We start from the raw sequence: 25,674 nt of genomic DNA, 5'->3' as shown, positions 1-25,674 counted from the left end.
TAAAACGGTCACTATATCCTGACAGTAGTGCATGAGACAGGTAATCTGAAAAAAAATCATGTGCCTCTGTATCCTCCGGTGCTCCTAATGGCATCCGCAAGATTTCACAGACCGGAGGAAAACAACCAATCAGGGCCGAGCTGGAGCCTGCCGTCTTTGAGCAGCTGACAATCATTCACAAACTCTGATCAAACGGTCAAACTAGGCAGCGCTGATCAAATATGAATCAACATATTTAAAAAAATATATAAAAATAAATTTACAGCTAAACAGTACACTACAAGATGTTTCTGAAAACATTTGAGGGGAGATATAGGCATTACAGTAACAGAATATTGATTAATATTTGATCAGCGCTGCTAGTTTGACTGTTTGATTGGAGTTTGCGAATGATTGACAGCTGCCTCCGTTGAATGAACAGCCAATAGGAACGCTCTCTCTCAGAAATGACCTGTGATTGGCCAAATTCTTCCGTCACGGGCTACATTTTCTAAAGTCTGAAAACAGAGCCATGAGGTGCAGAGGTCTAGTTTTCTCTCAGAACATCTGAATTACAATATGCTGAAAGGTTATTATGGAATTTTTGCCAAATGATGCCAAAAATATTCTACCTAGTGCAGGTTTAAATCATTTTATATATACAGTTATGGTTACAGACTCTCCACCTCCCTACACTCGTATTTTGAGTGTAATTAATTTTCCAAAAAAAAGAGAAAATAAAACACAATAAACAAAGTTAGAGATGAATTTGACAAATAGCATTATTTACTTTTTTCAATATACAATATCGTGAATTCTTTTGGCCACGATAATCATGTAGTGAAAATCTGATATCAGGACAGCCTTATCTTCTTATTAGTGTGTAACAGAGGATTTCAGTTTTCATCCTTAATTCTGAGACAGTTCAATAAATGGGTGGTAGTCTTTACGCTATGTGACTCACTGGTGAATTGAAACTATCTGTCAAATTAAAACCTGCTCTCTACCACTGCGCTTCAGATTCAGTTTGTAAATGAACTCCTCACCTCTCAGTCTGGTAATCGTTTAACATTTCATTACGTTGTCAGTTTGCACACCAATTATTTTACATCCCTTCATTATATCTTCTCTCTACTAGGGTCTGAAGCCGATGGATTTCAACGGTTTGGCTGATCCTTATGTCAAGCTGCACCTGCTGCCGGGAGCCTGCAAGGTCTGCTTTTATTATCAGGACGTGGTTTTGTCCCTTTCTACACCTGAAAAAGACCTCCAGTGACCTGCTTGAGTGCACACTTAGTCTACCTATAATTTAGAGCTACATTACGAAAGTGCATGTGCAGACCAGTAAATCTGCTCTGAAACAAAATGACCATGTAGCCAGTAAGAACTTGTTTTCCTGTTGCAGCTCTGAGATTATTGTTTTTTTTCTCTCCTCTCCACTGTGATGCACAGGCCAATAAGCTGAAAACCAAGACGGTTCGCAACACGCTGCACCCTGTGTGGAATGAGACGCTCACCTACTGTGGAATCACAGAAGAAGACATGTACCGCAAAACACTCCGGTAAATGTTTGCTTTATGTCTGGCTATTTCTGTCGCCTTAAATCACGTCCTGCCTTCGCCGCTCTGTCTTGCCCGTCAGGAAAAAGACTCTTGCTTACAAAGGATTTCTTATCGTCTATCTGGATCCAGTCTTGTTTTTTTTAGACCTTTCTCTTCTCTTCTCCTATCTCCGCTGATCCTTTGATCCCCCCCTGTCACCTCACCTTCGTTCCTCCCCATCCTCGCATCTCTCCTGTCCACTAGGATCAGAGAAGATCTCCCCTCACTCCTTCTAAACCATCGCTCCTTCTTTGTCTCTCTTTCCGTCTGTCTCCCTGCCTTTCTCTCTTTCCAACTTGCAGTGACAGATTGAGGTCAGACTAAGCACCACGGGGTGTTTTAATTTCATTGACCCCCTCCAGAGGTGACGAAAGCTGCGAATTGTCTCTGCCTGTGACTAAAACTTTGCCACGGCGCACATGGCAAAGTGGGACTTAAATAGGATCGACGGTTGATCTCTCGGGGGAAATTAGAGAAACTGGCCCTGTTGACGTCACCCACTGCAAGGCACTGACATTTGAAATCTTCTATGTCTACATTTTTTTTTTTACATCCACATAAATCTGGATTATGTAACAGGTGGAATTATACTGCTGTTTGGGCAATTTTTGAATATAATAATAATAGACAGCTACTCTAGATATCCTGGCATTTTTTTGTCAAATTTGTTGTCTTATAATGTGCTTTTCTTAGCCCATACTAATAGTCAAAAGCTAGGCTACTTGCAAGTGAATCTACAAGGTTAAACAGCGGGGTTTTCTGCAGACTTGCAATATTTTTACTGAATTTCAACACTTCCAATACAGGAAGAAATCCATCACAAGAAGGGAGGTTTTCCAATTGCTCCACCGACAGTAGTTTCATTCGACCAGAACTCAATGTAACCACAAGATATGCCACCGTTTGAAAAAGGGGGCAGAGTTTTTTTTCTACTACTTTTTCTAAACTGTAAAAAACTGGAGCTCCATTATTGTTCCTGCATCCAACTTTGAACCAACAGCTGCAGCAAACTGCAGCGTTTCCTCGGACAAATCTTAGAAGTACAGTAGTACAGTCTCAGAAAATACAATTCAAAAGTTGCAACTGTGTATTTATATTGTCTTATCATGACAGGAAGTCATGCTTACAGATTTAATTCACAGCCGTCTGTATAGCTTTTTTACAATAACGACCAGATTGTATGGAAGTTTATTCCTGCCGAGAAAAATAGAAAAAGGAAAAGTTGAAGATGATACAAATTTAAAAATACTCAGTTATGCAAAATCAAAAGTGTTTTTTTTTTTTACTTTTCTGTTAAGTTCTGAAGTTAGCTATGATAAAAAAAAAAAAATAATAAGAATCTATAGTCATATATAATCATGGTAAGTCAATATTTTGTCTTAGTAGCTCAAAATGATTTGAATTAATCATTAATCCTGACTTCCTGTCATCATAAGGCAATATTAATAAAACATTTTGACTTTTTATCTCTATTACTATATATATATATATATATATATTACTACTATCTGTAGGCTGTTGGCCATTTAGCTCTATTGCACAATAACGACCAGATTTTGTGGAAATTTATTCCTGCCAAACAAAGAGGAAAACAATTATAAAAAGTTAGGAATGATACAAAAGTTTTGTTTTTTTACTTTTCTGCTAGGAAAAATTGTCGCGGTAGTCAGGCATACACCGATTAAATTACTTGTCCACCGCTCCCACCGTTGTTTTGCCTTTTTTTTATAGAAATAAAACCCATTTAATTCATTTTTGTGTATCAGCGCCGTGTTATCAATACATAGTCGGACGACGGATGCTACAAACTGAAAGTGAAAGTGAGAGTTGATAGACAAGACAAAGGCGGAGGAGTTTGTGTCACAGCAAAAAGCAAAAGCGCTCATTAGAAAATAACTTTGATATAAACCCAATGCTATAAGGGAACCATAACGTTAATGAGGTAATCGCTTTGCGGAGGACGGAGCCTGCAGAAACCTGCGGCCCCCCCGCAGCGAAAGCTGGACCGGAGAGGCCAGACACAGCCATCCGACGTTGAAGATCAAAGTAAGCACACTACACATATTGAGCATCATCTGTTCTTGTAATATGTCCGGTGTTTTCAAAGGTTTATAAACCAGTGGGAAATTTTCCTCACCATAACATCCCTATTAGCTATGATAAAAAATAAGAATGTACTGTCATATATAATCACTGTAAGTCAATATTTTTGTCTTACTAGCTCAAAACGATGAGATGAAAAGTCAAATATTTGACTTACTGAGTCAAAACTACAAGATAGTAGGTCTAAATCATGAGATTCTCAGTTAACATTTTGATTTATTATCACATAATTTTGAGTCAGCAAGACTAAAGTTTGACTCACTTCATATTTTATCATCTCAAACTTTTCATCTATTTTTTGCCCGGCAGAAATGAGCTTCCATAAGAGCCAGGCTAAAAGGCGTCATTATTAATTCATAATGACTGTTCTAATATCCATCCACTGTGACACTTTATAAAGCCTTTAAATTATACGGTGTCAAACAGTATCAGTGGACATCTTCAGTTACATGCCTGACATGTAAGTTGTCGACATGTGTTGATTAGATTTATCGCCCTACTCTAACGACATTATGAAATCGTTTTGATGTAGTAATAAATGTGAGCTGTCATAGCGACAGTAAAAATGTGTATGTTACTGCCGCTGAAGAAACTGCAGCCTTAAATACGTCTCACATTATAATGACTGCGCTTCACACTTGACTTTTTGACCTATCGGACTCTCACTCGTCACTCACCATCGTCAAGCCCTTTTCATGACAGCCGTCCTTTACTCGGACATCTAATACGCCACCTTTCACCTCTGACTTCAACTCTCTTTATTCTTTTTTTCGCCTTCCACCCCAGACCTCCGTCTTTTTCTTTCCTCCATATTCATTCTTCCCTATTTTTTTTGCTGCTATTTGATGCTGAAGGTCTCATGAGCTACTAGAAACACATATCTGTTGTCCCCAGGCAAGTGGCCTCTTGCACCTTCCTCATTTCTGCGATACCGTGTTTTATCACCAGGGACCTGAAGGCAGCGGGTGACTGCGATGTTTCATTCCTGTGGTCATGAATTTAGTTACATGCTGAATAAAACCGAGAGCGAAGAGGCGGCACGTTCGTATTGTATCAGACCTTCTCTGACATATTGCATTCTTAGTTTTTCTTCTTCTTGTTGCGTGTCTTTCATTCACATTTACATAAAGCACCGAAAAAGGCAATCACTCTTGAAGTCAGTGGCATACTGATTTTCCACTTCTGCCTACAGTGTCGACACGCACGTATTCAGGCATAAATGAGTCCTCTCCTCACGTATACACACATACACACACAGATTTAAATAAATTCTTCTGTTGTTATCTCTCCCTCTCACCCACATCACTTCATCCCTCGCTCGGCGGCTTTTGATTTCACATACGCTCACAGCCTCCCTCCATCTCCTTCTTCACTCCTCTCAGACGCTCCCACCCAGTTATGGATTTCAGGTGACATTATGGCAGGTGTAAACGTTTGCCAGCTCCATAAATATGGATAGACTTAATGCACCTTCTCACACTTTCTAAATTCCCACGCAAGGGAAAATGGTAATTACTTTTATTCGTACAACGTGTGTATTCAGAGTCTGGATTTAAACATAGTTTTTTTCTTTAATTCAGGTCAGGTATATGTCAACAATTTCCTTCCCTCATTATAATGTTGCCACAGCATTAGGAATAATTAGATGAGTCATAATAGGCAATGTTTAACTCCACCGCCCTCCCTCACACACTCACACATCTGTCTTACTTCATCTCAGTAATCCGCTTCTCTTATTCTTCTTCATGTTTCTCTTGTCTCTCGCCATTTCTCATCATCTTTACCTTTCCCCTTCCCCCTTCTTGTGTCTCTCACTCCCAGGGTGTCCGTGTGCGACGAGGACAAGCTGACACATAATGAGTTCATCGGGGAGTCGCGGGTGGCCCTGCGTCGCGTGAAGCCTGACCAGACTAAACACTTTAACATCTGCCTGGAGCATCCACCTCCTGTGAGAAGAAGAGTGTGGGGGGAGGGGGATAACAGAAAGAATAACAGGAGAGATAGGAAAGAAAGACTAAAAGGAAGGAAAGAAGGAAATGAGAGTGTATGAGGGAGATAAATGACTTGAGGGTACAGTAATATTCAATATATTAAGGCTTCCTCTCTGACTCACAACCTCATCTTTCAAAGTAGAAAAAATACAGAGGAGGATGGAAATGAGGTGAAGAGAGAAGGCAGGAAATTGTTTATTTGCCAACAGAGAGGCGTTCAAATGTCGATATTTAGTAGACCGATGAAGACAGCACACCTGGGTCTCATAATAGACTGGAATTACCGCCTCGCGCCCTGTATGCCTCCGCCTCCGCAGTTTGCATCCATGTCTGTCCAAAATGTCATCACTTCATCATTTTGTGCTATTAGACGTTTTTGTAAAATTGTCAGAGTTAACATATGAATTCTTGAGTTATGGCCAAAACATGTTTTGTGAGGTCACGGTGACCTTGACCACCAAAATCTAATCAGTTCATCTTTGAGTCCAAGCGGATGTTTTTGTGTCAAATTTGAAGAAATTCACTCCAGGCGTTCCTGAGATATTGATGTACAGACGAACAGACGTATGGACCGACGGACAGACAACCCGAAAAACATAATGCCTCTGGCCACGGCGGTCACTGTCGGCATAATAAAACACCAAAACGTGTCCGTGCAATCTCTGTAGAAGAGTCGAACAAATGCTTCCCAAAAGCTGCTGGACACAAACGTCTCCAAATACCAAGTCCCCCCCCCCCCCCCCCGCTTAAATACGCTTATGGGTCTATGCCGTTACATTACATGGCCATAAATATGTGGACACTTGAATAAAGTATGCAGACACTACAGCATGAGGTGTGGTTGTTGGATATTCTACTACTATAATAAACTTGTTCAACAGTCAGTCCACAACCCCAAAACCATTAATCTGCTGCTCTAACAGTCTCCACTCTTGTAGGAAGACTTTGCATCAGATTTTAAAAACCTGGCTGCTGGGATTGAGGCTGGCCACTAATGCTGAGCGACGAGGTCTGGCTCACGTAGTCAACATTCAGATTCATCCAAAAGGTGTTGGATCACGTTGAGGGCGGGGGTTGGTGCCGGCCAGCCAAGATCTTCCAAACCAAACTTGGGAAAACATTTCTTCATGTAACTGGCTTTGTGCATGAGGGCATCCAGCCCGTTCTCCTTCCCATGGTGTCAAACACCGAGGCTTTGTCATGGCTATCGGCATTCGGTATCGTCGCACAAGGCACCACTCGGCGTCGGTATGCAACGCACCGGGCGTTCCATTAACTACAATGTAAACTCATCCGCAGCAACAGTAAATGCTCCGTGGGTGGTGACGTAGTTTAAAAAAAAGACACACACCGGGCGGGCAGGAGGTAAGGTGGATGGGTCCAACAAACACAAGGCTTCCATCCAGGAGACCACCGTTCATGTGTTACAATCAGCTGTTCGTTCGTGTCCCGTGTTCACAGTGTTCAGTGTCATTTTCACTGTACAAACGTACTAGTTTTAAGCCCAAACATGTATTTCTTTCCTAAACATAACTATAGTGGTTTTGTTGCCTAATCCTAAAGTCACGCCGAGGGGAACTGTAGTGGTTTTGATGCCAAAAAAGTGACGTGTGACAAAGTAGCGGTATTTGACGAATTGGAAATAGAGCGTGTTGAGGCATTATCATGTAGAAACAGGACTTCCACAAACTGTATGTGTGGCATAAAGATTTCCCTTCATTGGAACTAAATGGCCACAAACCAAGAAAGGACAGAGCTGGACACATACCTTTGGCCACATTTTGCATTAAGCCGATATCAGCTGGTAACGCTGGACTTACAAATATTACGTAAACAGAGGCCAGAGTATCATATCTATTCTTATAGCTCACAAAAAGCTTTTCGTGCAGGCTAAATGTCAGCTGGGTCACGCGTGGGAAAAGGGTACATAGAGATTGGGAGAATAAAGGGAGAGGAGAAAGAGCGAGAGGAGATGGGGGGGCGGGGGCGAGCGAGTGAGAGAGATGAGAAACAAATGGATTAAAAAATAAAAGTGGTGCAGAGCGGGGGGCATGTGTGTGAAAAGGGGCGGGAGGGTGCTGGGTTTTTGTTCTTCATGAGTTGGAAAGGGCTGTTGGTATTAGATTGGCCCTCTGGGGCCGGTGGCCACTCTACGATCAAACGCTAAAGCCCCTCTGTCATCCTGCGAACCAGACGCTGTGTCGCGGCCGTAATTTTCAAAGTGGCTTCACTCGCCTCGCCTCGATACGCCTATCCCTTTCTGTTCGTCCTGTGCCCCTCCAACCTGCTTGTGCAGCTTTTCTGTCAGTCATATCCCCTCATTATTTATCTCTCTCTTCTTTTTGCCTCCAGCTGCCTTCACCGACCGCGATGAGCACAGCCCTGAGAGGAATCTCCTGCTACCTGAGAGAGGTGACCACATCACTCCTCTTATTTTGCTCAACATGACCCTCCTCTTGTCTGTCCTAATAGTCCGTCTTTCCACCTGTCTTTAAGGATTACACTGAGGGGCATATTGGTCATGTATAGAAGGTTATGGAGTCATAAGAGTGCCATAAAAAAAAAAGATTCTGTAAAAGAATAAGAAAAGAAATATGAAAATATAAAGAGGAATAAATAAAAAAATAAATACATGTGGAAATAACAAATTATAAAAGAATAATTATAAGCTTTTTCATTTATTTCCACATGTATTTCTGTATATTTTTTGAAAAATATATATTTATTATTTTGCTAATAAAATACTATTTTTTTCCTAAATATTTTGTTATTTATTTATCTTATATAATGTCACTTTTTATCATTTTTTTCTTTATTCTTTTCCCCATTGCTTTTACTATTCCTTTAAAGGCAAAGCTGTCAATCAACTGGCTTTGGGCGGGTCTTCCTATATCCATTTATTTTCTTATTCTTATACAGATTTATTCTTACTTATGGCACTCCCATATCTCCATAGAAGGTAACCCCCAATTTGCGAAAACGTGCAAGTTTCGCAACTTGGTTACCTTCTAGACACGACCGGGCAAATTCACAAAGAATGGATTGCGACCGCTGATAGCACCATGAATTTGCAAATGCTATTTGCCCCGTCTCAAGGTCTGATTCAAAAAGATATGGGGCTAATGATAAAACACGCCCATAAAGTTTTGCAGCTCAGTGCAATTTGACCTTTGGAAGAAAAAAATAGTTTATTCATTTATATATTAACTTTTTCTTCATTCATTGTATTTACTCATTTTCAAAAAAAGACATGTAGGGGAGCTTTATTCATTTATTTATCATGATACAACTGTCATTGCATCCCCAAAATAAATGAGTTTGCGCGGAGCATGACGATGCCTTCGCCTGGCTACAAACACTGATCACTGGAAGGTCTGGGCGTGACCCAACACGCATCAGATACCACCAACTCTCTGAAGACTCTTTTACCGACTCATTTAAATACGTGAAAATAGCACAGATACACCGAGACACTATTTGCTTTACAAGAAAGTTAGAGGTGTATTTCACCCTTTGTGGGTGCTTTGAGAACAGTTTATTTTTCGCAGATTTAGCAGCCACAAAAGTCGCACAATCCTTTTGTGAATTCGCCCCAGTGTTTTGTCCGACTTACCCAATATGGGACTACATGGCTCATATGAATAAAAGCATTATCCTGTAAGTATGAGAATGAAAGAGCAACAACTTCTACTGTTTACATCTAACAAGGGCTGAAACAAACAGCCAATTAATTCAGTCAATTAATTAGCAGAGTTAATCTGTTCTAGCTCGAAGTTTTGCTGCTTTGCTCCTTTTTGTTGATGACGCCTTGGGACTCTAGAAAACAAGCATATTTTTCACTATTTTCTGACATTTTACAAGCTCAACAGTAAATTTAATTTTATGTTTAATTTGACCAATAATTGCACGTTAAGATGCGTGCTATTAAAGTTAAAGCATTTACCACAAATTAAGTATGCTTAACATCCCATTCTAATCATTTCTCAGACATGCAAATCCATTAGCAGACTAACGAGAGTCATGTAATTAATTTATTGTTGTGAGGTAATCAATATGTGGTTAAACTGGATAATTAAGTTTGATTTTTGTATCATGTGGAAATGAATGAAAACGAATGGCTGCCTGTTACGAAAAAGGGAAAACGTACGCAAATATATAAAACTGTACAGTTTACAATAAAAGTGTAGCTTCTGCTGGCAAGAAGTGACAATTACAGGATTAAAAAGTAGTCCCACAAGTACAGATGAGTCATGATAGAAAATTATCATTTCCTTTGAAAAACAGCTAACCACTTATATGCCACTTGTCAGACCGAATAAGGCGATAAGAGCAAAACCCCAGAGTATACTGAATTGAGCATGGCTGCCTATGAATTCAACCTTTAATTTGTAAGAGGAAAACTGGTATATTTTTCTTTCACAAGTGACAAAAATATAAATTATACAAGATTCAATTCAATTCAAATCACTGTATTTGTCCCCGAGGGGCAATTGTAGAGGCTCGTAGAGTAGTACGATTAACAACACAATACAGGAAAATTGTGAAGGAAGAAAACTCGCAGACACACTGGTCTTGTCTAATCTCAGAGCTGTTAACAAAGGTTTTTTTAGACACAGATTACTTTAGAGCCTCTCATCACATATCAGGTAAATTAACAAAGAAGCCAAACCAAAGGACCGGTGTAGTCTTGTAACTTAACTGGAGTAAAAAAATGTGCTTCTGTGTTTCTCTCCACATTCAAGGCTGTTTCTTGTCGTCTCTTGCCAGTTCTCTCGCCTTGCAAACCCGCCCACAAGTGTATCTGCTTCCCATTCGTCTGTCACTGTGTGTGTCGCTGGCTCCGCATTGACGCCTGTTTATTTTCACCTCCCTAATGAGTTGCTCTCTATCGATCTGTGAAGGTCTGAGCTGTTCTATTACCAGATACCTGGTGCAAATTATCCCCACTAATTGCGAGATTTTAAAGTCTCCTGCTCAGTCACGGCAGATGGCGAGCTGGCTGTTGGCAGTGATGATGATTCCCACAGAAGAATAAAGACAAGGAGAGGGAGAAAAAATAGGAAAGAATGATGTAGGGAAAAAAGAGAGAGGGGCAAGCTGTTGAGACAATTAAAGAAAGGGAGGGAGGAGCGTTGGGCATGTGGCATATTGATCGCCCTGGCTGTGTCCATCACTCGCCCCAAGATAAGACTTAATGAGAGATGGAGAGAGATAAAGGAGAGGAGAGATATTCAGTGATGGAACCCCGTTTCACATTAAAATGACATTATAAGCAATAAAACGGAGCCTTTTTTTTCATTTTCTGTGGTGAAACAGAAACTTGAAAAACATGCACCTGCAGTGATGAAGAACAGCGCGTCTTTCCTATAAATAACATACACATATTGGTGCTGTTGGCAATGAGGGGTGAGTCACGGTCCTGTGAGAACATCATCTTCACCCTCTGTTGCTGCCTCCTCGCTTTCTTTCATCTGTCACTTTGAATCTATTCTGTTGCTGCGCTTGTTGTCAATTGCTTTGGTAACAGTTTGATGTTGTCCGCGGAAAATACTCGAGCCGGGAGCGACAAAGTGCACAAATACGTCTTTAAGGGTGGTGCGTCAGTCTGCCCGAGACAGGTGATGGTTGAGGTTGTCTTTGAGCTGCGGCAAATGAAACTCTCAAATGTTAGATGAAAGTCACTGAGCTCTTTAGGTGCGTTTGCTTATGAGAGAAAGAAGAGAGATGAGCTATACCACAGGGAAAGACACAAAGTACATTTGAAAGACCGTGTGACGTTTGAAAGAAGAAATGAAGCATTTTTTCTTCTCACAAATGAAAGGTTTAACTCATAAGCAATAAAAGTCACCCTGCTCAGTTCAGTGCACTCAGGGGTTTCACAGCTACAGCCTTACTTGATAAGTAATGGACGAAATAAAGCAAAAATGTAACCTTGAGTCGATTTGTTTTGGACCTCAAATTTGGCAGTAACAGTTGGGTTCAGTCTGGTTGAGACTTAAAGGAATAGTGCGAGTGTTTTGCAGTGGGGTTGTATGAGGTACTTCTCCATAGTGTATTACCTACAATAGATAACGGTCACGCCCCCCAGTTTGGAGAAGCAGACATGAGTTACCGCATGGAAGCAAAGCAATGAACTGCTGTGGACAGGGCTGGCAGCAAAACGTATTTTAGACACCTAAAAGAGTGGCCCACCATCAGTTTAAGTATAGCCTATGTTTGGAATATTTTATATTATATTATATACGTTTCTGACGGCGAACTGAAGCTGTTATCTATGCTCTCGCCAAAGCAACCATACTCCATTGAAAAAAAACAGTAATTTTACCTCATAGACGATGGGGGTTGCTGGTCTGCCGCTGCCTCGATCGGTTAGTTTGTTTGTGCTATTGTGTGATGTTGGTTAGTTCGTATTCACCAGAGACACACAACAGCAGTAACAACCTCACAGATCTAGGCAGCGGTAAACCAGCAACCCCCTTGCTCTGTGAGGTAAAATTACAGTTTTTTTCAATGGAGTCTGGTGCCTTTGGTGAGAGCATAGATGGATACAACGGCTTCAGTTCCCCATCTGAAAGGGCTTTCTACCAGCGAGGTAAAGAAGGGAAAATATTCCAAATATAGCGTACACTTAAACTGATATTGATTTTTTTTAGGTGAGCCTTTCTTTTAGGTGGTTAGAATATATTTTGGTGCGAGCCCCGTCCACAGCAGTGCATTGCTTTGCTTCTGTGCGGTAACTCCTGTCTGCTTCTCCAAACTGCAGGTGGCTGACCGTCATCTACTGTAGGTAATACACCTTCTTTGAATAAGTAAGTACCTTGTATTACCCCACTTCAAAACACCCAAACGATCCCTTTAAAGACATGGTGGGTATCGGCTGGAATCGTGGTTTTTACGCAAAGGTTACATAAGCTTGCTTTGATTACAGCTCTGCTGATGCAGGAAGATCTGCACTGTACTGCCACGGTTTGTGGATTTGACTTTTGGCCTCAGTAAACACAACGCTGACATATTAATAACCTTATTACGTTGATATCTCGAGCGTGTTTGCAAAACAGCTGTGGCTTATTTATACATCTAACAGACCGAGAGAACAACATTAGCATTCATTTGAAGTCGTGTTTGAGTCCACAAGTCCCAATAGTCACTCTCTTTTAAGCTATGATTTGCTCTTGAACACCTCCTGAGGTAAATAAATAACTCTTTAGCTGCTAAATGCTCCACTATGTCCACCAGCAAGTCGATAACTTCTGTCTGTCTGCTGTTTGGTGCTGAGCAGGTAGTATATAGTGGGTTCATCAGAGTCTTTTCACTGAAAACAGCTGCAAAACGACACTGATGAGAGCAGCGAGGGTGAACTGAAATTGCAAAGTTGTGGGCTGTGAAACGAAAACAGTAAGCTGGAAGTTACTAAAAAAGCTCCGTAGAGGTCAGGTGATAATTCTCTGAGGGTTTATCACACCAACAAGCGACCCCTTTTACATTACACATAAAAGTAATTTCATTCTCTGGTAATTAGCGTTGTTCCCCATACCAATACCGGTATCGGAAATGCCTCCGATACTGCCCAACATTCGGTATCGGGTATCGGCGAGTATACCAGTCTATGCACCGATCAGATACCATAATTTATTAACCCAGAAAAAAATCAACATGTTTAATTAACTGGAAATCAATTCTTCTTTGACGCTCCAAAACAGTAGCCTTCACTGTACTGGATGTATCATGGCTGCCTCTGGCAACTACTGTTTTAGAGCAGCGAAGAAGAACTGACTGCAGGTATTTGTCATGTGACAATAGCAAACAACAACAGTGCGGTGCTCGCAGAGAGTGTAACGGTAGTCAGTGCAAGGAAAATGTAGTAGTAGAGTAAACAGCTGCTAAATAATAATAATAATAATATCTATATATTTGTTTTTATTCATGCTGGTATCGGATTGGTACTCGGTATCGGCCGATACCACAAGTTCAGGTATCGGAATCAGTATCGGAATATCTCTAGCCTCATTTTTAACTCTCAACCTTCAGTCACTAACGGAGCAGTAAACATTTGTGTTTTCTATTTCTATCCCCTCTGTCTCTCTTCAGTGGGAGACTGAGCAGCAGAGAAGTCTAGAGGAGAGAGGCCGCTTGCTGCTCTGCCTGCAGTACTTCCCCCCGGCTAGCGATGGCGATGTGAAGGGCGAGGCCAAGGAGAGGGCTCGCGGCGGGCTGTGCGTGGGCGTCAAACGCTGCGCCCACCTGGCAGCCATGGACGTCAACGGCTACTCAGACCCCTACGTTAAAACGTAAGGATGACCACTAACTGACGGCCGTGGTGTTTTTCTGATTACATAAAATGGAGCAACGTCGATTAAATAACAAATACACAACTTAGACTGACGGATTGACATTTCACAATTCCTCATTTCAGAACAATTTCCTCATGACCTATCCGGCGCCAATCTCCCTCTCCACCTTATTACCTGCGTTTGGTCTTAACTGGCCGTTGGCTCATATTGACCCCATGAATCACCTTTTTTTCGCGGCTCATGAGTGATAGATGGCTCGAGTTAACCCCGCGCGAGGTAATAGTGACAAATGGGGGCAGCTTTCACACAAGTGGAAGCCATTGTGAAACATATCACTCACTCGCCAAGATAATGGTAACAGTTTGTGTGTGTGTGTATTGACAGCCTTCAAAATGGATTGAAAGGCAGTGACATGATCTAGTGTTATGGGCGTACAGTATCGCGGTAGGAGAGTGCTATTGTTGGTGTCATCGAGGTCCTTCGGAGTTTCATTACTCACTCGTGAAAGAAAAGCAATAGTGTGTGTGTCACTGTGTGTGTGTGTGTCTGTGCCAGAGAGGGCAGGAAGGTCCCTGGGTTGAATGATGCACCCTGACAGAAACTGGACAAATGAGCTTTAAAATCCCCCTGGTCTTCACTGGGTGTTCTCCTGAGTGTTGGTTCTGGCTTTGAGGTTGTTTCTGGAAAGAGTAAAACACTAAACAGCCTGACATCACACACTTACACACACACACACACACACATGCCTCCACGCTCCTCGCTTCACTTCAGCACACACCAATCTCTCCTTCTCCTTTCCCATCATGCCTTACTTAGACTCTCCCTCCTCATCCTTTACATCCACCGAGCCCACACATACATCCCTCACACATCCACCGTAACACGTCGTACACCTTCTTTCATTTCGGATGCGTGCTCGCATCTTTGCCCTTTGGCGGGAGCTTTTTCCCCAGATGCTTTGTTGTGTCTGAGAGCGTGTGGGAACATACGCTCTCCGAGCTGTGGGTGGTGGGTGGAAAGCAAATGTGAATAGAGATTTCGCCACGCTCCTTCCAGCTGGCTTAAAAATATCCAGAGAATTTAATGACACCTCGCGAAGGGATGCTGAGCTTTTTTCAATCTGCGCTGCGTTTGGTGATGCAGTCCTCACACTCACATATGGTTAGTTTCACATATAATATATTAAACCTTTAAGGGAATAGTTTTGGGGAGCACACTTGTCACCATCAGATCTGTACGGTAAATATGAAGCTACAGTTAGATTAGTTTAGCATAAAGACTGGATTCAGGGGGAAACAGCTAGACTCGCTCTGTCCAAAGGTCACAAAATCCACCTACCAACACTTGCGTAAATATCACTAATGAAGATGTCACACCAGTGTGTTTAATACGTACAAAAACAGAGTGTAAAAATGACAAGTTGCCGAGCCAGGCTAGCTATTCTCCCTGTTTCCAGTCTTTCTGATAAACTAAGGCTGCCGGCTGTAGCTTCATATTTACTGTGCAGCCGTGGTGGAGGAAGTAAAGTGAAACTACCCCACTACAAGTAAAAGTACTGCATAATTCCTGTCAGTATTGTACTATCATATATTATGTTTTTGGATAAATATTACTATTGCATTGATGTTTTGTTTTACTGTTGTAGATCTTGCACTAATTTTAACTCCTTTATATACAGTTTCGTAGTTTAATCTACAGCAATGCATCATATTCTATAACATCATCATATGTTTGTAGCGTCGCTGTCCTGTGAGAACCATGTATCTCAGGAAAGTCAACTTTTCATGAGCTCAGAAAAACAACAGCCCTGTTTTCAGCTTTGTGACGATGCATTTTCCAGCTCATCCAAGAGGCTTTTTAAATAGTTTATTTGGTTTAAGAAGTAGGACAATTTTTTTCAACCCGCAAAGGAATACTTAATACAAAATCACTTAGACAGATACAGGGTTTTCACTAAAAGTAGGTCAGTTAAAATGTAGCCTACTCTGAGTAAATATACTGTATGTTGTTGTTGATACATTTTTAAAAAGGGAAAACTGGGGTGGAGAGAGGGTAGAATAAAGAAAAATAGATGATGGAGATGTTATAAGATAGACGTGTTAAAGTACAGACTGCATTAACCTATCAATGTATAGATCACCCCACAGAGCCCCTTTGTCCAAACCAACGATATATTCATTTTCAATAGCCTGCTTTGCAGCCTGTGCACACAATTGATTATCAGTTATACAACAACCGCCTTCTTCAGTGTAGCCTCATGAGAATTAACCATAAAAGAGACAAAACTCAGACAATGAAACAAAATAACCAACAATAAGTAAAAAAAAAAAGAGCTTTGGACACCACATCGGATGCAACAATCAATGGCGCCTTAATGCACGGGCTTAAATAAATCAATAACACAACAGTAGTAGCTACGCCATGTTTTTAACACCCCTGATGCATCTGATACAACTCAGCAGCTCTTACTGTTGGATCAGGGCTGAGCATCAGCTGGTTCAGGTGTGTGAGAAGTGGAAAATGGGCAGGTAGGGTGTTTGGAGGTCTGGAGCTGGGAACCCAGGGTCTAGTAGACTAGAACTGTAGACTACCTCTCAGCCTTGGTAACGTGTCCCACATTGTCCCACACAAACATACTCTCTGTCCCACATTGCTATACATGGTATATTATGAAGGGAGGGGAGGGCCTCCAAAATGCCGGTAGCCCCGGTGCCCTGAGTAATATTAAGGCACCCCTGGCAACAAAAATTAAAGGTCCCATATTGTAAAAAGTTAGATTTTCATGTCTTTTATATTATAAAGCAGGTTTAAGTTCTATATAAATACCGTTAAACTATCAAAATGCTCAATATACGGTGAAACACACACAGCCCGTATTTAGAAATTGTGCGTTTGAAACAAGCCATTATAGAATTTCTGTCCATTTGTGATGTCACAAATATATAATATTTAGACCATTACACGGTTTTAAATGTAAACATTCTAAATGTGTCCCAGTTTATTTCCTGTTGCAGTGTATGTGAATGACATCAGCTGACAGGAAGTAAACATGGACCCAAGCTGTTGCCTAGCAACGCAATTCCGTTGCAAATTCCGTTGAAATGCACTAAAAACGGAGCGTTTCAGGAAGAGGGTAAATACAGGTATATTCAGACAGACAGAATAAGGAATATAAAGTTGTTCTTTTAACATTACAGCATGTAAACATGTTCTAGTAGAAACACAAAATACATGTAAGAACCTGAAAATGAGCATGATATGGGACCTTTAAGGCGCCCCTGGCAACAATAATTAAATCATTAACCATCATTAATCAGCAACACATGAATGAAATAGCCTGACAATTCAACAGCTGAATAAAACATCAGCAAGCAGACAACACAGAGATGTATTAAACAATATAAACACAGCAGCTGCAGCCACAAACACACAGCATGTCAAGGCAAAAACAGAGATGAAGTTTTTATGTAATGTTAAGTTGCTTAGCAACGTAGATGTTCTGCTCTGTAATATAAGTGTGTTGTTGTACTTACCAGTCTGAAGTGAAGGTGATTCTGAGTCTCGAGCACCTCCATGTCCTCCAAAGTCTGCTCCAGGTTCAACTTGGAGCAGAGCTCAGTTCATTTTCAAGTCACCAGTCCTTCTCAGCTGAAGGTAAAAGTTCCTCAGGTAAAGCAGAAGGTCCAGACCTTTGAATCCGCCGACAAAAAAACGAGTTAAAGTTGATATTTCTCTCTGATATCATCCAAAGACGCCATCACCGCCGGAGGAGGAACACCATGAGCATGTTAGCCTCCAGCATGTTCAGCCAAACAGACCTGGTGGCATGTAGGCTACCTGTTGAGGTGTGTTTGATTTGTGTCACGTAGCTGCCCGCTGGGTGGTGATTAATTAAGGGTCATTAGGAGGCCTTTGGCTGTTTAGTGTTGTACATTTGTGTTTTTAACAGCTGTTTGTTGACTGTTTTTATTGTTTTTAATTGTTTTATGGTTTTATTGTTTGTAATTTATTTTTAATCTTGTAAAGCACTTTGTGAATTGTGTTTTATGAAAGGTACTAAATAAACTTAGATGTTATTATTATTATTATTATTATTATTATTATTATTATTATTATTATTATTATTACAACAACCTTTTTTTACCTAAAAGGAGTACATGTACAGTTACAGTTATGTCCACCCATGCCTTTAAAGGTCCCATATCGTGCTAATTTTAAGGTTCATACTTGTATTTTGTGTTTCTACTAGAACATGTTTACATGCTTTAATGTTAAAAAAAACAACTTCATATTCCTCATTCTGTCTGTCTGAATATACCTGTATTTACCCTCTTCCTGAAACGCTCCGTTTTTAGTGCATTTCAACGGAATTGCAACGGAATTGGGTTGCTAGGCAACAGCTTGGTCCATGTTTACTTCCTGTCAGCTGATGTTATTCATGTACACTGCAACAGGAAATAAACTGGGACACATTTAGAATGTTTATGTTTAAAACCGTGCAATGATCTAAATATTGTATATTTGTGACATCACAAATGGACAGAAATCCTAACGGCTTGTTATTATTATTATTCATACAACTGTTTTTGACCTGCATTGTTGTACAGTGCACAAATTGATAAGCCCGGGCCCAGTTACGACTGCAAAAATATCTAAATATTTTTAAAAACACTCAAAAAAGTACAAGTATACAAAATACGACATTGTTACAGTCACAAACAGTTACACCCCTGCCTTTAAGTAAATATTTTTTTTATGAATCATTCATCAGTGAATAAGTCACTGTGAATGAGGTAGTGAGTAAGAGTGACATGACATGAAAAACCACTGACTCTGTCCATCATTGAGTCATTCCTGAGTGAACATAATGATTTTCTCTACGCATGAACTTACTCTGACCTTTACATAGTTATCATAGGTAATTTACTGTCACCATTCTTAGTTTACTAGTCCTTTCAGCAGTACTATGATGACCTGTGAATGGTAATGACCAGACTCATATATGATGGTGTCGCATTCCTCTGTCTCAGGTACCTCAAGCCAGACGTTCAGAAGAAGTCCAAGCACAAAACAGCGGTCATAAAAAAGACTCTCAACCCAGAGTTTAATGAGGTAGACATCCATGTTTGTGTATGTGCATAACTGTGGGAGCGAGGAGCACATCTGCAGCCACTGAATGTAAAGAGACAGCTCATTTATATGTATACACTCCTCAGAGACACTACACCACATGCAAGGTCCCTGCAGCCTTTTTTTTTTTTAAGACAGCCAATTACAGTTTGCACATTATTATCTGTTGCCTCATTAGCAAGTGTTTTAGAGGTTTATATGTGTAACCTTTGACCTCGTCCACTCACCCCCTGCCCTCTTTGTTCCCACCCAGGAGTTCTTCTATGAAATCACCTTCTCAGAGTTAGCCACCAAGACGCTGGAGGTCACGGTGTGGGACTACGACCTGGGGAAATCCAATGACTTCATAGGTGACTTCATAGGCAGCAAATAATTTCCTGCTGGTGGTTTCTGGATCATTAGCAGTCCAATAATGTACCCATGGCAGATGTTACCAAAGATATTTTAAGCTGTACTCTCTATTATCTGCTGCCGAGTGCAGCGCTGTGTGTAATTTGCAGCTTTTAGCTGCCAAAAGGGTGTTAGTGACATTTGGGCTGAAAATGAGCTTTATACTATACTTACTCTGAGTGGGACTAGATTACATTTACACCTGTTTCTCTATTTGAATACTTTTCTCTATTTCTGGGATCTTTTAAACTCAAGATTTGTGTTTCTTACAGAAGTTAAGGTCTGGTGTTTTTCTCCGTTTCTTATTTTTAACAAATCCTGTGAAAAGACCAATAACCAACGTTTATTTCTCAATACTTTCTGACTTTTTTTTCTCTTAATGTTTAGTCGACTAACACTACAATTTTGTCGACTAATCGATTAGCTGATTTAATCGACAGATCTGTAAAACTGAGTTTCTCCACAGAGAATCACACAAAAGCACAACTTTAAATCTTTTGTTTACCAGAGATGTGCTCATATGTTTCTTAAGAATAAGTTTGCAATTCAGCAGGAACTAAGCGTAAAAAAAATTACTAATCGACTAAAAAAATAGTCGACTAAAACCAAAATGACTGATTAGTTGATTAATCTACTAAGAGGGGGCAGCTCTAAAAGGAATTTATACTCCTTGGTTCTCGATTTCTTTTGAAATTGAAATGTATATCTGTCTGTAAATCATTACACAAACAATTAGGGAAAAAAATACAACAAAGTATGCAATTACTGCTGATAAAACAGTAGAAAACAAAAAACAACACGATGCAGAAGATACACATATATTATATTTTATACACATATGGTCTGAGCACACCATAATAGGGTAGCCTGAGCCGTAAGAAGCTAGTAGGTGTATCTTAACCTTAAAATCTGTTTCTTGGCCATTAGCTTGCTGGTCATATAGCTAGCTGCTATTTAAAATATAACTTTGTTTTTGGATAGAAAGCCGGGCTGATAGCATCAACTTTTACTGTGTCTTTCGAAATCTACCTTATTTGACATTTAGGCCTTGCAAAAACCCAGAGATTCTTTATAGAGTCAAACATATTTAACATAATTTCTCACTGTTTTGTTTATCAAACATGCCCTTTCCTCTTGAGTCACATTGACTTTCTTTTTTGTCTCTGCACCGGTTAGGCGGTGTGTCCTTGGGGTGCCACTCACAGGGAGAAACTCTGCAGCACTGGATAGACTGTCTGAAGAACAAGGGCACGAAGGTGGAGCGCTGGCACACGCTGACCAACGAGCTGCCAGGATCCACGTTGCAGGAATGAACTGATCCTCTTCCACAGACACTGGAGAGGCTGCTCAGCTGCCTGAGAGACGTTTCATCGCATGCTCTGGGGATTTTCTGCATGACTATGAGGGATTCATATCCTACTTACTTTGTGTCATAAATGAGATCATAATTCATAACAACACACTGAAAGGGGGGTCACACTCAGAGATCAATACTCTAATCTTGGATCTAAATAGACTTGATGCAAATCTGGGAAAACCGCAAAAGCATGATGAATTCTCATAATCATATTCATAGGGATCCATGTCCCTTTTGGGGATTTAATGTCAATCTGAATACTCCTCTGCGCTGCTCCAAATTGAATTTGTGCAAGAAAATATAATGAGGGAGAAAGCTGAATTATTCTCTCCTGTCAGGTTTACTTGCTCTTATTCGGCCTGACATTTTCATTAACTTCTGACCAACCGTCTCACAGCGCACATACCTCTCCCTTGCAATAATGTTTTGCCTAATGCTTCCGATGACCTCCAAGTGGTCTTAACACTGTCAGACCTTTTGTATCTATTGATCAGATCACCACTGGATCGCCTGCAGAAAACAAGAGAGACAATTGGTTCTTCCATGTCGATGGTTCGTGTCAGTTATTTGCATGTTTGGTGTTGATGGAGCAAACTAAAAGACAAGGCTCTGCTGCAGGATGTTCATCATTGTGTGGCTCCCAATTCTCCTGAGGTGCATTGATCTGATTAACTGGAGAGATGTTTTTATTTAATTCAAGGTTTTTTTATGTTGTTTAATGTGTCAGCTCTAATATCACAGTTTCTTGTTGGTGACACGTTGATGTTTGCTTCACAATCCCTAGTTTGTACGCAGGTGGAGAGTGATGTACAGAAACGTTTCAGAGCAGATTGGTGTAAGGAGAGCTGTGCATGGTCATAAAATCTTCAGCCTTTGTTTAATATCTAAATCACTAATACGAACGGTGTATAGAGCACAGTGTTGTCTGATAGCTCTCCATGGCTGCTGGTTAGAGAGGCATGCTGAAAATTACCAGTGGTGTTCATATGTAAATATATATTGTGTTTCACTTGCTTTGGATGTTTGTCTTTTGGAAGTTAAAGTGTGCATGATTGTTTCTTTTTTTTTCATAAAACATTCATATTGATTTATTGCGTGCATCCCTGAATTATTTATGACATTTGCTTCCAAAGTGGCCTCTTTGGATCTCTTAGTGTTTACATGCAGCTCAGTAAAGCCAATACTGCCATCTAGCCTTCAGGATCAGCAGCTGCAGACTCTTCTCTGACAGGAATGTGAGATGCACCACAGGTACAACAAAATCAACAGAAGCATCAGTGTTGGTTTAACACTTTACACTGCTGTGTAAAGAATGCTTATGATTGGTTAGATTAAAATTAACTCTCAGTTAAGGCTTCAAACTCTCATACGGATGCCAATAATAGCCATGAGTAATAGTTAGAATAAACTTTGAAAACCATCTATCGGAATCAACGTGGTCCCCCAATTAAACCCCCAAGTATTGTAATTTCAAAAACTGGATTAGTATGTAAATCAGATATAAAATGTCCAAAAATATACAAAAAACTACATTAATGAATTTATATTAAATCAATTAATCAAATGCTGATCTAGTTAGAAATCAGGTTAACCCACACCCAGATTGGAATTATTTAATTCAGACATCGAAATTCAAAATAAGAAATTAAAACCTTTGGAAGGCTGAGGATTGTGGAGGATGGAACCTGACAAAATAAAAAATGAATGAATAAATAAATAAATAAATGACTCAATATATAAATAAAAAAATATGCCATTAAATGTACCAAACATAATATTAAAAATAAATGTAGGCATTAATTAATTGATAAAAAGTGACATAAATTGGTATTTCTGTTTTAATTAGCTTCGGTATTTATTTACCTTTATATTAATTCCCCTATCTATCTACTCTTCTATCTCATTTTTCATTTTATTTATTTAATTTTTAAAATAACCTTTAAATGTATTTCTTTATTTTTTGCATTTATTTAAAATTTATTTAAAATGTATTTTTAAATGTATTTATTGCATTTTCTGATAGAACATAACATGACTGGACAGAAGTCTTGTTGAAAAACATAGAATTTTCCATTTAATATTTCACATAAAAGGAATTCTATCTCTGTCTGTCTGTCTGTCTGTCTGTCTGTCTGGCCATCTATCTATCTATATATCTGTCTGTCTGTCTGTCTGTCTACAGTATCTATCTATCTATCTATTTACTGCTATATTTATTCATTTGAAGGAACAAAAAAGAAACAGAATTCACTGAATATGAGTTGGATTTCTTCTTCTTCTGTTTATTCCTTTTTTCACACCATCCTGTGACATGCTATCGATCTCAGCACCATTTATTGAACTTTCTACTTGATCTATTAGTCAGGGAGGTCAGAGGTCAGCATCAGGACATTTGGATGTTTTCGATTAACACTCTTCCGCTCGGTGTCGCAGAGTATGGATTGAGCGTCATGCACCGTGAGATGAGTGTCTGAGTCAGAAGCAGAGTCATGGACGTCGTGACAGAGGCTCGGCCTACGTTTTAAATAGAAGAAGAAAACCAGCAGTGCAGTTTCTGATTATTGTGCATTTTCTCATGTATCCTGAGTGGGAAAGGAGCTCTTTGTGAAATAAGAGAAGGCTGCTTCTGTTTCATCTTAGTCACTGTTTGTTCCTCCCTGCACTGCTCTCCTCCTGACTGACAAACACCACAGATGACCGTCCTCTGCAGATCCTGTCACACTGTCACAAATACAAATATAACTAGTAACAAACTTTTATAGAAGTGCTTTCCAAAAAAATATTGAATCAGAAAATTCACTGAAAAACAAAAGATTACGTCTTTCTTATTCTCCTCCAGCAGGTCGTTACAGAGTCAAGGTTTTACATTTTTACTAAGAAAAACCATATGGAGATATTCAGACACCAACCCTATGCAAGCCTTAAAATAAAAAGTGAAGATTTAAATCTTAACATCTATACTTTAAAATCTACAAATGTAAAAATGCTAAAACTGGGGTTCCACGCACACTGTCTTGCTGAAACTTGTTAGAAGTCTGTTGTGTTATGAAGCAATTTTGAAAGAATTTGAGTAAACACAGATGCAGAACATCGCAACAGTCCAGATGTAATAAAAACAAGAGTGAGTCTCTGTAGATAAAAAAGATGAAATCTTACATATTTTAGGAAGAATTTTCAAATTTCATCTGAAACAATTCCTGAGATGGCTACCTAGTGATAAAGATGTTTAATTAAATTCCAAATGATTAACAGAAGCTGCATCTAAAAGAAGAATTCCATTTACAAACTATACACAAAACAACTCACTTTCTAGTGGTGCATTCAGACTCTAATGTAACTTCTACTTTTTATTTATTGACTCAGCTAAACAACACCTGTCCTTTGTTCTCCTAGATACAAAATAAATCCATCACATAATACCAGTGAACAAGACGAAGCGCATGCCACAACACATCATAAATCCAAAAGCAATATTTTTATGTGAGGGGAAAGAAAAGAGAAAAAAAAGAATAAAAAGAAAAATAAATAAATAAAAAGAAAAGAGAAGAAAAAAATAAGTAAATAAATAAAATAAAATAAAAGCAAGAAGAAACAATCAACAAACAGACAAAAATATTAGTAATAATAATAATAATAATAATAATAATAATAATAATAATAATAATAATAATAATAATAAATATGGTAAGTAATATAACTGTCTATTATAACTGTTAAATAATAAGAGTTTTTTTTGCTTAGGGAGGATTAATCTAATATCCAGTGGTTTAGCAGATGTCTGTGAAACCACAAACATTTATTTGAAACAAAGCCGTGTCCTCTCTGCAGGGTCATGCGCCGGCATTACTGCTGATTGAGAAAACAGATAATGGATATGATGACGAGAGCAACTAGCAGCATGTTATGAAACAGAAAAGTGTATTTCAAGTCAACACAAAACATCTGGCTGTCTGACGCTCTGAAATGGATTTGATTTTAAATCAGCATTCACATTATTCTTTGGTTTGTGACGAATAGAAAATTAGAGCTATTTCAGCCCATGTTATTGACTAACTATTACTGTAAAACAGCAAATATTCACTCCAGCTGAAGTCGATTTGCGATAAAACTGGCAGCATAATAAACAAGTCAGTGTAAGACGAGCCACTGCTAAAGATAAAAGATAAAAAAAACGAGGAATGAAGACAAACGAAGAGCCTTGATAGAAATATTATGGTGATATTTCACCACAGAGCTCTGAATTCACTCTGTGATGATAAGTGGTTTTCATTAAACGGACAATAATAAGCACATTACTGCCTTCTAGCCAGGATTGTGATGAAAAGCTAATGGTTGAAGCGAGCAGACAAGGAGTGGTAGGAGAGCTGTACAGTAATAATGGGCCCAACATGAGCCTGAAGCTCTCACCACATTTCAATTAAGCTTCATGTAGATATCATACACAATGATAACACAGTTCACGAGTAGATTTACATGAATTACCTACTGACACCCCTTCTTCACATGCTTATAGTGTGAAATTTCTGTCACAATTACCTGCTCAGAAGGGACAATTACCTCTTTCTGAAATTGGAAAAACTGCATTTCTGTACTACACACCCTGGGCTTAAAGTTATCCCTTATCAAAAATAAGTTTATTCAAGTGTGCTAGTAGTATACTTATTTTAAACTTAAAATAAGAGAGTATACTTCCAGTTTATGGAGTTATATGTACTAGAGATATACTTAAAAGTATACATAAGTATACTTGGCTCATACTGACAAGTATACAGAAAAGTCTAAGTATATTGTCAGCATAAGCCAAGTATACTTAAACTTTTCTGTATACTTGT

At 39.4% G+C, this 25,674-nt stretch overlaps 1 protein-coding gene across 2 annotated transcripts in view; it reads left to right on the top strand.

Annotated features, from left to right (window-relative positions):
* The window catches only part of LOC119479880 (double C2-like domain-containing protein alpha), a 29,568-nt gene extending 7,639 nt beyond the window's left edge, over positions 1-21,929 (top strand). For both annotated transcript variants that reach the window (XM_037755855.1, XM_037755856.1), the window contains exons 4-11: positions 1,118-1,192; positions 1,432-1,541; positions 5,505-5,631; positions 8,027-8,086; positions 13,763-13,962; positions 18,996-19,077; positions 19,349-19,445; positions 20,662-21,929. In XM_037755855.1, the coding sequence (XP_037611783.1) occupies positions 1,118-1,192; positions 1,432-1,541; positions 5,505-5,631; positions 8,027-8,086; positions 13,763-13,962; positions 18,996-19,077; positions 19,349-19,445; positions 20,662-20,798 (888 nt within the window). In that variant the 3' untranslated portion in view covers positions 20,799-21,929. The remainder of the gene's footprint in view (positions 1-1,117; positions 1,193-1,431; positions 1,542-5,504; positions 5,632-8,026; positions 8,087-13,762; positions 13,963-18,995; positions 19,078-19,348; positions 19,446-20,661) is intronic.
* The last annotated feature ends 3,745 nt before the right edge of the window (positions 21,930-25,674 follow it).

Source organism: Sebastes umbrosus, chromosome 20, assembly GCF_015220745.1.
Source record: "Sebastes umbrosus isolate fSebUmb1 chromosome 20, fSebUmb1.pri, whole genome shotgun sequence".
Taxonomy (NCBI): Eukaryota; Metazoa; Chordata; class Actinopteri; order Perciformes; family Sebastidae; genus Sebastes; species Sebastes umbrosus.
Note: the sequence above shows the minus strand (reverse complement) of the source record. Positions and strands in the feature narration are given on the sequence as shown.